The sequence below is a fragment of the Suillus subalutaceus genome (assembly GCF_016647625.1).
Source record: "Suillus subalutaceus strain FC151 chromosome Unknown DFJ58scaffold_174, whole genome shotgun sequence".
NCBI lineage: Eukaryota > Fungi > Basidiomycota > Agaricomycetes > Boletales > Suillaceae > Suillus > Suillus subalutaceus.
Genome location: NW_024540423.1, coordinates 68,784 through 81,192, shown reverse-complemented (window position 1 = coordinate 81,192; position 12,409 = coordinate 68,784). Strand labels below are relative to the sequence as shown.

The window sequence follows — 12,409 nt, the reverse complement described above, 5'->3', positions numbered from 1 at the left end:
ACCGACACTAGCAGCAACGCATAGAGCAACATATTTTTAGTGAGATCCTATTCAAATATCGGACTTCTATGGCTGATACTTACTCCTGAAGGTGCGTGATTATCTTCCAATACCAGCACAGACTAGCACTCATAGTCCAAGATATCATATCTCGTTTTCGCAATTACAGGTGATTGATGTCTCTCGATCTCTGGCGATACCTGTGGCTAATGACAGCTGTTACATAAAAAACCCTAGGACGCCTTACACAACACGCATGTAATTTCAAACACAGCCCGACCTTATCCTAGGTTTCTGGACCCACCTCTACAATGTTGATAGTCCCTTGATCCGTTCTATGGGCACAACAACGACATCTGACATGAGGAGCGTTCGGAGTTTGAAATACGGTGTGTAGTTGTGGGCGAGAACTCCGCACTAGAATCTGGAACCAAGGATAGGAAGGTAGTTGATGTATTGATGATTGAAGGTTGATAACGTTAGAGTTCCAGCCCAGTAGGGAAGGAGCCTGATTGTTAGACTTTAATTAGCACCCTTGCGGTCGCAATTCGAAGAATTTCCAACTTCCATGGACTTGGCGCGAGCGCGGAGCGCGGGAGTTATTGTCTTCGCGGCTCATGTCATTCAAAGTCAGCAATCGATTAAAAGATGCACGAGGCTTATCACCTCCTATCGATCTTGTATATCACACAGCAATCATACCGCAATCACAAGGTGAGATATTTGAAACGGAGCTACGACCTCCATGTCACCCACCTATATAAACTTGGGGTAAGCACATCAACGGGCTCTACTCAGCCTGACTCATCTGATACCAACCACCGTGTCATTCAGTCAAGTCACTACTATTAACCACTCTCTGGGCAAAAAATGAACTTCAAATCACTTGCCCTATTCCTCACTGCCGCTGCAGTCCCTCAGGCTGTAGTCGCGGGTCCGCTTGCCTACGGTATTTGCCAGACGGTAAGGTCTAATCACATCATTGTGCACCGCGGCTGACTCGACTTGTTCAACAGGATGCAATGGCCTGGCTGTCGCTTGCTACGCCGGCGCCGGGTTCACATTCGGAGTCGCGCTCCCTTTAGCACCTCCTGCGGTGATTGCATGTAATGTTGCCCTTGGGGGGTGTATGGCAGCTTGTGCCGTGATCGCGCTTGCACCCACTCTATGAGTGAGTGCAATCGTGAATGTGGCGACGAGAACCCACAGGCCCCCCCTCTTGCGTGATGAGAACGGCGTCTTTGTTGTAGCATGACAACACGGTGCAGGTTTAATGGTGTACAGAACAACCATGGACTCTTACGTATCTGGCTCTCGTTTATCTTTCCTTTTCTCTCACAATCGGTCACCCCAAATATCGAGGGTCCATGTCTTGCGGTTCCCATTTTACGCTAGATATGGACTCGCTGTGTTTAGCCTGTACGATGATTTTTCTTCTCATGACATCGGTAACTTGTAAATCGTATTCAAACCTCGGCAGAAAATTCCAATTGAACATGCGGTTGTTGGCAAATGCTTTAACAGATCTAAACAAGCTTTTCATCTTAAATCATTTCCAACAGCCTCAACTGTTCTTACAACAATTGAGCGGTTCCAACAGGTAATACGAAAATTCCTATGGCTCATCGAACCACGCACCAAACAATTTGCTATTTGTTTGACCTTCAAAACGGATCGATTTTATCAGGAAACTGGACAGCTCGACGACTGCTTGCGCCGTTACAATCGCGGCTAATGCCATTCGAATTCAGAAATGAAGCAATGAGTGAGAGTATGCTATTTATAAATGGGATATACCACCATGTGTGTCACCTCGCTTGTACTTAGCCCCCGCTAACGCGAAGTGGGGTCGCTTTGCTTAATTTTACGCACCACAAGGCAACACAAACATATTTTGGAGCGGAGCTGCGATCTCATGTCACCCACGTATATAGTTGGGTAAACACACTAGTCACTGTCCCCACCAGGCTCTTCTAATACCAACCGCCATCTCATTCAACCAACCAAGCTGCTACTATCAACCACTCTCTGCGCACAAAATGAACTTCAAATCACTTGCCCTACTCCTTACTGCCGCTGTAGTCCCTCAGGCTGTAGTCGCAGGTCCACTTGCCTATGGTATTTGCCAAACAGGTAAGGTCCAATCTCAAATATTATTGCTTACTGCTGACTCGACTTCATCAGGATGCAATGGCCTAGCTGTCGCTTGCTACGCCGGCGCTGGATTCACATTCGGGGTCGCACTCCCTGCAGCACCTCCTGTGTTGATTGCGTGTAATGTGGGCCTTGGAGGGTGTATGGCGGCTTGTGCCGCGGTCGCGCTTGCACCCACTCTCTGAGTGGGTGCAATCGTGAATGTGGCGACGAGAACCACACGGGCTCTCGTCTTGCGTGATGAGAATGGCGTCTTTATTTGACAACGCGACGCAAGTTTAGCGGTGTACAGAATTGGTACAGAACCAGAAATACAACCACGGGCTCTTACATATCTCGTTTCGTGTGTCCTTCCTTTTCTCATAGTCAGCTATCGAGGGTCTATGTCTTGCCGTCTCCATCTTGCGCTAGCCATAGACTCGCTGTATCTAGACTATGATTCTTTTTCTTCTCGTGGCATCGGTATCTTGTAATTCATATTCAAACCTTGGCGGAAAATTACAAATGGACATATGTGCGGTTGTTTGGCAAAGGCTTTAATGGATCCAAACAAACGTTCATGCTTTCCATCTTGGATTATATCCAATGGCATCAATCTATTAGTATAGGTCATTCAAAAATTCCTATGGTTCATCGAACCACGCACCGAACTGTTTCACCTTCAAAACGGGCTTCGCTTGCGCGGAGCGCTGTCACAATCGACATACCGCGGCTAATGTCATTCAAAGTCAGAAATGAAACAATGAGTACATTGTTTATGGGACACACCACCACGTGTATCACCTCGCTTGTGGACCCCGCTAACGCGAAGTGGGGTCACTAGTACTTGCGACATATTTATGTTTTGGAGCGGAGCTACGATCTCATGTCACCTACGCATATCATATAGTCGGGTAAACACAGCAAGTCCACCAGGCGCTCTGGTACCAACCATCATCTCGTCTACTCAACCGGTCACACGGTGTTCCACAGAACATGAGTAATCCTGGTATGGGGCTGCTTATCGGATGTCAAACCCATGATCAATAACCCTTCAGCTATGCCAGAAGGGTCACCTCACAACGCTCCCGCTGCTCCAGGCCAGAGAAGGTCCAGGCCTTCATCCAACCCTACGGGGCGCGCACACAGCACTGCACCCCTAGCAAATACCATCAACTCACACATCACGCAGTTCCCTGCCCTGAATGGGATACGTCCAGTCCCTCCGGCTTCGAATCCCGCGAGCCAACCACAATCCAATCTATCTGATATATCACCTAATTCCATGTCTTCAGACCTCGTTGAATCTATGTCAGCATTGTCTGTGTCAGCATCGGAGGACCTAGACCCATTCGCGTTTCGTTCAGTCCCTCCGGCTTCGAATCTCGCGAGCCAACCACAACCCAATCTATCTGATCTGCCACCTAATTTCATGTCTTCAGACTTCATTCAATCTATGTCAGCATTAGAGGACTTAGACCCATCCATGTTTCGGACAGACTTTGAGGAAGACTTCCGCGAATGGTTCGATCCAACCAGTGTGGATGCTATTACTCCAGGCCGGAGAGGGCCTTCATCCAACCATACGGGGAGTGCACACGGCACTGCAACCCCGACTCCAAATACCATCAACTCTAGCATCACACAGTCCCCTGCTCTGAACGGGATACGTTCAGTCTCTCCGGCTTCGAATCCCGCGAGCCAACCACAACCCAATCTATCTAATTTCATGTCTTCAGACTTCATTCAAGCTATGGCAGCATTGGAGGACCTAGACCCATCCATGTTTCGGACAGATTTTGAGCGAGACTTCCGTGAATGGTTCGATCCAACCGGTGTGGATCTCAGGTAAACGGTGGATGGAAGATATGAGTTTTCCGGGCTGTGTGTTTGCTTCATTCCTCTTTTACCTCGATTCATACATGTACAAGTTTCTTTTTTTTTACGCTGATCCCCTTGTTTTCTCCCTTCGCGCGGAATTAGGGTGTCTTAGTTATTGCAAAAATTGCAGCCAGCCGTGACATCTTGGCTCCTCCCAGTTTAGATAGCTTATTTTTGTCGTCGGCTTGTTGCGATAGTCCCACTTGCTGTTTGTTACCTCGCGCGGTCACCCTCTCATCTTGGTGCATGTATAACTAATCTGATCATGATCTACTTCTTGCTCATCCGTGTTTCATATGCCTCGACATGTCTCATAGCACCCAAACACGCTACAATGAAGGTAAGTCGCGGACTCAAAGTGGGCTGGAGCAAAGGACATGAAGGTACCGTGCACAGAAACAGCAATGACATGCGTGGGCTCAAGTGACATCTCGAACATGACCGAAGGTGCGATACGAGAGCAGACTCCAACCCCGATAAAATGCATCAGGGGTCGCAAACACGGCAGGATGGGCATCCCATCAGCTCTCGGAGGTCGTGGTTCCAGAAGCCGATAGCCCATCATCTATCATTCGAACAAGGGCCAGGTGAAAACGATGCGGCATTGCCACAAATCAAGCATCCAAATTTCTTAGCGAAGTTTAACAATCCATATTTTCGCACAGTTCCATGGAATAAACTGTCAATGAGAGACCGATCCAGCATCGTCTCTGCACGGAGAGGCCAAAATTCCAAATCTGTTTGGAAATGGCTGATTAGGGTTCCTCGATGAGTGGGTTTTAGGGTCTGGATGTGCTGAAGGCCACCGGATCTGGGATCTGAAGCTTCCCTAGCCCTCCCCCAACCGTAAACTACCCTCGGTGGGTCATAGTTACTATGAGCAGCTGCCTCGGAACTTTTACTCTCTCTGGCTATATAGGCTCAGTAGTATCAGTCCTAAACAGAACGAAATGGTTGGCGCGATCGGAGCTAAGCCCCCTGACCACAACTTTCGCAGGTTCGAAACCTCTGCCATCCCCGCCGCCTAGCGTCAGGCCTCTTGCCCTAGCTAACAGACCCTTATCCTAGGAGACGGGTGACTGCAGCGTGTTTTATTCACAGCATTTCGTTTCGTTTGTTTCTAATAACGATTCTTCATGCACAATGTTCGACGCAGTGAGACGGTCAGACCATGATATTTTCTGTCTCGAGTTTTAGTATATTGAAAGCGTTCGATGACCTTGATACACATACAAGTTACCCCTCCATCGAGACATATCGATGACACTAATATAAATTCAATACGACTCGGACGACAAAGCAGCAAAACAAAAAGGGTTTCATAACAAAAACCGGTCAAAGCCAGTCATCACCCCGATCCGATCTGCAGATTCAGCCCATAGCAAAAGTCGAAGAATCGCCCGTCACGGTGAACGTTTGAACGCCGATATCCTGCTTAAGAGCGACTTTGAATTGCTGTAGTGTGTTATTCGGTATGTCCCGTTGGCGTTCTATCCTCGATGGTCCTGTGCGAGTGATCAGCCAATAGAACTCACCATCCATGATGCATGATGCTCGTGCCAAGTACCTAAAATGACGTTAGTCGATGAATATGCATATCTTACGTACCTTGCTTGTCCGCTTCCAGTGGTACGTCGTCGAAGGATGCAAATTCGTCCTCACTACCACCCACTCACCGTTAATCTGTCTGTCCACGGTAAGGAATGTCCCCTATAGTCTCAGATTATTCTGGTGGTGTTTATAATAGTCGGGTCAGCACAAAAATACAAGGAATCCATTCGCGATGGAGTGAAAGACCTACGTACCCGAATTACATGACAGAACAACCATGGACTCTTACGTGTCTTGTTTTTCCTTTTCTCACAGTCGGTTGCGCACAATCAAGGGTCTGACGTCTATCTGTTGCCCTTTCTATTTCGCGCTAACCACGGACTCGCTGTGTCCATGATTCTTTTTCTTCTCGTCAGCATCGATATCTTGTGATTCGTATTCAAACCTTGGCAGAAAATGAACATACGGCGGTTGCTTGGCGAAGGCTGTGATTTGGATCCAGACAAGTGCTCATGCTTCCCATCTTGGATTATTTCCAATGACATCAATTCTCACAACAAGCGGTTCCTACAGGTCATTCGAAAATTCTCATGGCTCAACGAACTACGCACCGAACAATTTGCTATCGTTTAACCTTCAAAACAGATTTCGGTAGGAAACTGGACACTCGACGACTTGCGCGGAGCGCTGTTACGATCGACATGCCGCAGCTAATGCCATTCAAAGTCAGAAATGAAGCAATGGGCGAGAGGACGCTGTTATGGGACATACCATCATGTGCATCACCTCGTTGCAGTGGCCCCCACTAACGTGAAGCGTTGCTTCGTTTCACGCCGCATGTACACTACGAGGCGACATACATAATCATGTTTTAGAGCGGAGCTACGATATCATGTCACCAACACATATAGCTGGGTAAACGCACCAAGTCCACCAGGATCTTCTGGTATCAACCACCATCTCACTCAGTCGAGTCACTACCAATCCACCGTCAATCAGTCAAGGATGAACTTCAAATCCCTTGCCCTACTCCTTACTGCCGCTGCAGTCCCTCAGGCCGTAGTCGCAGGTCCGCTTGCCTACGCCATTTGTCAGACAGGTAAGTTCCAATCACATCATTGCGTGTCGCCGACTCGACCTATCTGGCAGGGTGCAATGGCTTAGCTGTCGCTTGCTACGCCGGCGCTGGATTCACATTTGGGGTCGCAGTCCCTTTAGCACCTCCTGCGTTGCTTGCATGTAATGCGGGCCTGGGAGGGTGTATGGCGGCTTGTGCCGTAGTCGCGCTTACACCCACTCCGTGAGTGGGTCCTATCGTGAATACGGCGACAAGAACGTACAGGCCCTCCCCTCTTGGGAACGGCCTCTTTTTTCGTAACAGCTGTGTATTGTATTATCTTTCATCTCATGCATTGGTCTTGTGTTAGTCATGTTCTGTGGTTCGTACGTAGTTTGTGTCTGTGTTTCATCATCCATTTGTACTACTAGTATACAATCTCATCTTCCCCCTACTATGTACTCGTTGTAGCTGTTGTTTTTTCTTCTTGGTCACAAGTGCGCTGCTCGGCTGGTTTTATTCACAGCATTTCGTTTCGTTTGTTTCTGATAATAATTCTTCATGGACAACGTTCGATGCAGTGAGACTATGATGTCGTCCATCTCGAGTCTCAGTGTATCGAAACCGTTTGGTGACCTCGATACACACTAATATAAGTCCAATACGATGACATAAAGCAAAAAAGCGTCCTATAACAAATACAAGTCAAAGCCAGTCATCACCTCGATCCGATCTGCAGATTCATCCCACAGCCTCATCGAACCTCGCATTCACAGATGTGAGCCAATCACAGCCAAGCTCGACGTCGCACCCACTCATAGCCGATACTTACCATCGAGAACCAGTGCCGGGAGGTTACAAAGGACATGACAGTTCAAACTTCAAACCTCAAACTTCATAAGCCTCAGGTGAGCGAGTCTGCGTTTGGAATGACACCTACTTACAGCTATTGAGCAGGACATTATCTAATATCTCCATCACTACCATCGAAGGATATGATCGGTTTCAACCAAGATCAGAAGTGTCGATTTTGCCAAGTGATGCCCGAGGTAGAATCGAGGACTCGTGCACCTGCGCAGTGCGGTGCTGTACTAAATATCCTGAACAGGAGTTTAAGAAGGAACGACTATCTTCATTCGTCTATTTCTGCCCAGGGGAGAGTAAGAAGATTGGGCACTGAGAGCCTACAAGTGTACTTGAGGGGGGTTGTTGGCAGCTCGGGAGAGACAGGCGAGTAATCCGTTCACTCTCCGTTATTTTTCATATCTGACTTTCCTGACTTGTAACCTTGGTGAGTGACCATGGAGGAACTGTTACGTTCCCCGACCCCGAGCCGGCAAGGCCGAGAGAGTGCCCATCAATAATGGTACTCAGACTAATGTTCACTGGGATGGCAGTTTATCAAAGGCTGTTCCGGCGGTTACTACATCACACTGGGCCCTTGTGTACAATCGATGGGCTACACAATTTCACTGATGGAACTCCTTGGATGATGCAAATGTAACAAGAAGATCTTGAGAATGATGTCAACTCGAACAAATTGCAGAAACAACGAACAATTCTTCGATCTTTTGCGGTGTTCAAACGTTTCGCCCGTGGTTGCGACCTAAAAAGATCTGGTGCGTTGCCATTGATGGCACTGGATTGACCTCCCTCTTGAATATTCGACCTCATGCGACCATACTTCGGTCAAGATGGAATCAAGATGGCAACGGGTATCACCCTTATAATGCTAATTTTGGCGGTAGAGTCAAGCGCTGGACGGCGGGTATTTAGAACGAACGCCATTCTCACATGCCCACGAAGTTTTCCGCTCACTTCCACCCATCCCCGAATAGTATGACAGATGATCCCAGTTGGTGGCCGTTTATCAATTCGAGTCGCACAGCCAGCTATTTCGCAGGTTCGTGGAGGGCTATTCGGACGATATATCGATCTAACATTGGTTACTGTTTTGTAGTTGCCGCCTCTGCCGGAGTGATGTACGATTGGGGTGAGTAAGGTGGTATTAATGAACGACTGGCATTCGACTTATGGTATTTGCAGCGCTAACACTCGGACAAGAGGTAGGTTGATGACGTTACCGGAGTAGCCAGCGCGCTAAGCCTGATTTTATGGGTCGAACTGCTCTGGGTGAGCAGAGTCCCACCAAAGAACAACACGAAAATACAATTGATTCGTTGCAGAGGCAACGCTGGTCCCTGATGACTGTTCTCTATCTCAGTGTGCGTAGCATCCATTTGTGATTGGTAAGTTGTACTGACTTGAGAATATCTACATAGTTGCGCTATCTTGGAATATTATATGCCGTGTACGTTAGAAGGCTAAGCAATGGGCGCTCCGCTAATCAGTATCTTATATAGCCTTAACATCCTTTGTACCATGTCTCCTCGCATGCACTATTTCTTTCTTCTAACCAGTCGCATACAGTCAATGTTTTAACAATTCCAATGACTGATACAGTGAGTATTCTGCATCAATTCTTGTCGTTGTTGTCCAATCACTACAATCCCATGTAGGGGTGAGTGACATTCTTTACTAGCTTGTCGGTTTAATGTAATGTGATAATTGCCGCAGCTGTGAGTTTGTTTGGGGCGTGTGATCCTTCGAGGTTGGTCGCTCACCTCTGGATTTTTCAGGTCGTATTATGTACCTCGCAATGAGTTGGGTAGACGTCGTCGTATTGGCAATAATGGGCGGTGAGCTGGGCAGCTGTGATACCTCAATTATACTGAAACATCGTGCAAGTGATCATGATCGCTCGATTACGTGCCATGTATCAACAATCCAGACGTCTATTGGTTTTTCTCATTATCGCCTTCCTGGCAGTCAACATCACGAATGGAATGATCTTCGCAATAGCGATGAAGGGTATTTTGGAGGGTAAGTCATAATTGTGGAAAGATCTGTGTGTCAGGCTCATCGGGTGATGCAAGAGGAGCTCATTCTCTCCGGCACCTACCAGTGCATCGATAGCTTGGAGGGAGATGCCCTACTTCTTTTTTCTATGAGTTGGACACTCGCTACTAGATGGGAAGCACTGTGTCTCGTAATTTGGATTGCTGTCAAACACTTCTGTGAACGGCAACGAGCATGGTTAACTATCGGGGACTCTGTCACAGAGTTGATGAAAATCCACGTGTTTTACTTTGCAAGGTGAGCTCATAATGTGAACAGGGTCCTCATTTTATGCTGACTCTTTACTTGTCCTAGCTTTGTCGCTATTTCTTGCTTGAAGCTTGTTTGTCTATCTCCCACAATCTCAGTGGTATGTCGATCTGTGACTGACCTCTACGTGCGATCACGCCTCATCATTTTCACAGGACACGTATTCTCTGGGAGCCCAGATGTATCTTGGTGTTCTTTCGATTGTCTCGCTTGTCCAAAAGTTTGTGCTGAGGCCACGCCTCATTCTTAGCGTTCGAGAATATCACGCTAAGCTTGCGGCTGACTCCGATGCGGGGATCAGCATGACTTCCATCGTCTTCCAAGATCGTATACACGTGTCAACTCACAATGGTGTGTAGCACAGGATAAACACTTGCTGTGTACTCTGTAAGGAGCAGCTGAACTGTACGCTTCTTAGATAAATTACTACGTGAAGTATTATGTAGCTGATTGATATCAAGCATCTAGTATGAGAGTATAGTTATGCTATGAGTGGAAACATCGAAAGTGCCAGTAAATAGGTATCGTAATTGTTGCGTCGCAAGCAAGCCATTCTATCGTCCTACGCAAAGCTGTAAACATTATGCAGCGGAGATCCTTGCGCCGGATTAGCCTAAGAAAAAAGTACCATAAGCCAGTGGAACAAAAAGATGCATACGTACGTGAACTTACAGGGTAGACGACTTCATCTCGTGAAAGCCGGATTTGGTGTTGGGGTAAGTATCCCTCAAGCATAGTTCGGGTATAAGGTAGAGAGCTGACTACCTCCTCTGCAAGCAGGCGTCCCGGCAGTAAAACACTCGGTTCTGTTATCAAAGCACCGCGTAGTCCACGACCGGCTTTCTCCTCCTGTCGAGCCCATCGGATACTCGCAGGATTGAAGTCCAAAATAAAGGCTGCAGGACGGGAATGCTCATCGGGGATGCGATTCCGGCTATCGCTGCAGTCTACGTTCGTGGAAAAAGCTATCCTATAGCCTTCCACGTCCTGCAGGGGCTCTACGTCGCCTTCCGTGCGGAGGACCTCGTCGATCAAGAAAACACGCGACATTTTCGGACCCCATTCTCTCCAGAGCATCGCGCGGTCAGAAATGTCGTTGACACAAGCGATGGAAAGTAATGTAGCAATGTCAACAGCGATGTCCAAATGAGCCTCCTCGACACCCATGGCAAGGGGTATTGACAGAGCCATGATTCCGCTGTTCGGAGGGAATACTTCCCGAGGGCGCTGATGGGACTGGAGCACCTGCTCTTGCAACGTTCTTGGTAGTATCATACGACTAAGAGATATAGATGCCTGGTCCTCGATACGGGGTAAACGCAATGACAAGTGGAGTCTAACGCAACCAAACAAAGAGAGGTGGCTTGGAAAAGTAACGTCATAAAGGCGGAGTGTTAGTTGAGACGGGTTCGAGGCTTTATGAATGACGGCAAGTGTACGAGAATTTAGAAGATTAAAATCGTCGACTTGGTCGGGATGAATCCCCGCCTTATATACGCCAACTATTGGTTAGTTTGATTTACTTTTCGGGTCAGAAGACATGTGCATACCAATTTGAATAATGCATTGGTTTTCCAGTTGCAAAGCAAGAGTGTGTTGGCTTGCGCTTCCAGCTGGTTAGAAGGCCGATCCGTTGTGAGCAGCGCGCACCAGGGACCAAGGATTCTTAGACCATGAGCATGAAGCGGAGCAGAGAAATATCCCATTGGATTAATGCCGGTGAGGAGAACACACGCTGGACTAGCAGCTGCTGGATGCAGAGACATCCCTCTCAATGAGAGGAAGCGGAGATATGATAATCCTGTTCTGAAAAATGGTTTGTCGATACTATTTAGTTGCAGGCATTAACGTGGGAGGACAACCACTGACCCAAGGTGCATCCGTAGGAGAACAAGAAGGTCCTGCAGTCCATCGGCGGCATAGAATCGAGTGATCTCGTCAATTTGGCCATGGTATGTTGAATGTTCAACCGTGTCCCCATGGAAAACAGTTGATGCTACTTGTCTGGATACATACAAAGCTATATTTTGAGAGTAGCTAGTGAAGTGACTATCATTCAAAGTTGAACGACAGGACGAAGTGATTGGACGCATCGTCCTCCATCTGTTTTCCCTACACCTGAGGGAAGCCAGTGCCTGCGAAATGGACTCCGTCTGTGATGCGGACGCAGCATTGTACTCCAGACCCTCTTGATTGAGCTCATGCAGGTATGGGGCGCGAACAAGTCCACAAATGGCTTTTAGTTGTCTACACGTCTGCGAGAGGGTCAATCCGACGCGTACGCAAGGGGAGACGTGACGACAGCTACCTGTGAGACACTCTCCATGTCACTCATAGGTGTCAGGTCGAGAAGATATGCAAGCACATCGTCAGGGAGGCGAAGAAAGTGGGACGTATCAGGCATCGGGGAAAATTGGTCAACGTCTAAAGGAGTCATTGGAGAATCTATCGCATAAAATACCTCGGGTCGAAACTCCGATCATATCTGTTCGTATGCACATCAGTACAGTTTGATAGTACAACCATCGTATCCCATCCATCGGCACTCCGAGGAGTCGGCAGTAACTCTTTTTCGCAGCGCAGAATGTGGCGAACGATGACCACATGATCTATAAAGTA

General features: G+C 47.8%; 5 protein-coding genes across 5 annotated transcripts; 4 read left to right on the top strand and 1 right to left on the bottom strand.

Annotated features, from left to right (window-relative positions):
• Window positions 1-1,006: 1,006 nt before the first annotated feature.
• Window positions 1,007-1,171, top strand: DFJ58DRAFT_668908 (uncharacterized protein; the record flags this gene model as incomplete). Its single annotated transcript, XM_041382744.1, has 1 exon — window positions 1,007-1,171. A coding segment is annotated over one exon (165 nt), but the record flags the coding sequence as incomplete, so codon positions are not given.
• Window positions 1,172-1,972: 801 nt separating this feature from the next.
• DFJ58DRAFT_815877 (uncharacterized protein) lies at window positions 1,973-2,437 on the top strand. Its single transcript, XM_041391723.1, is given in 3 exon segments — window positions 1,973-2,128; window positions 2,169-2,170; window positions 2,182-2,437. 3 exon segments carry the CDS (start codon window positions 2,040-2,042, stop codon window positions 2,337-2,339), a joined length of 249 nt encoding a protein of 82 aa, XP_041237615.1. The 5' UTR covers window positions 1,973-2,039; the 3' UTR covers window positions 2,340-2,437.
• A 499-nt stretch (window positions 2,438-2,936) lies between these two features.
• DFJ58DRAFT_917375 (uncharacterized protein) lies at window positions 2,937-4,605 on the top strand (the record flags this gene model as incomplete). Its single annotated transcript, XM_041395527.1, has 4 exons — window positions 2,937-3,142; window positions 3,192-3,981; window positions 4,332-4,354; window positions 4,505-4,605. Exons 1-4 carry the CDS (start codon window positions 3,130-3,132, stop codon window positions 4,603-4,605), a joined length of 927 nt encoding a protein of 308 aa, XP_041237614.1. The 5' UTR covers window positions 2,937-3,129.
• Window positions 4,606-6,463: 1,858 nt separating this feature from the next.
• On the top strand, window positions 6,464-7,193 carry DFJ58DRAFT_749481 (uncharacterized protein). Its single transcript, XM_041387659.1, has 2 exons — window positions 6,464-6,664; window positions 6,715-7,193. The coding sequence occupies exons 1-2, from the start codon at window positions 6,571-6,573 to the stop codon at window positions 6,867-6,869; spliced, it is 249 nt and encodes an 82-aa protein (XP_041237613.1). The 5' UTR covers window positions 6,464-6,570; the 3' UTR covers window positions 6,870-7,193.
• A 2,758-nt stretch (window positions 7,194-9,951) lies between these two features.
• On the bottom strand, window positions 9,952-12,227 carry DFJ58DRAFT_815858 (uncharacterized protein; the record flags this gene model as incomplete). The annotated part of the gene is made up of 6 exons (XM_041391722.1): window positions 9,952-10,156; window positions 10,353-10,403; window positions 10,463-11,278; window positions 11,341-11,596; window positions 11,660-12,045; window positions 12,099-12,227. The coding sequence occupies 5 exons, from the start codon at window positions 12,225-12,227 to the stop codon at window positions 10,353-10,355; spliced, it is 1,638 nt and encodes a 545-aa protein (XP_041237612.1). The 3' UTR covers window positions 9,952-10,156.
• Between the last annotated feature and the right edge of the window lie 182 nt (window positions 12,228-12,409).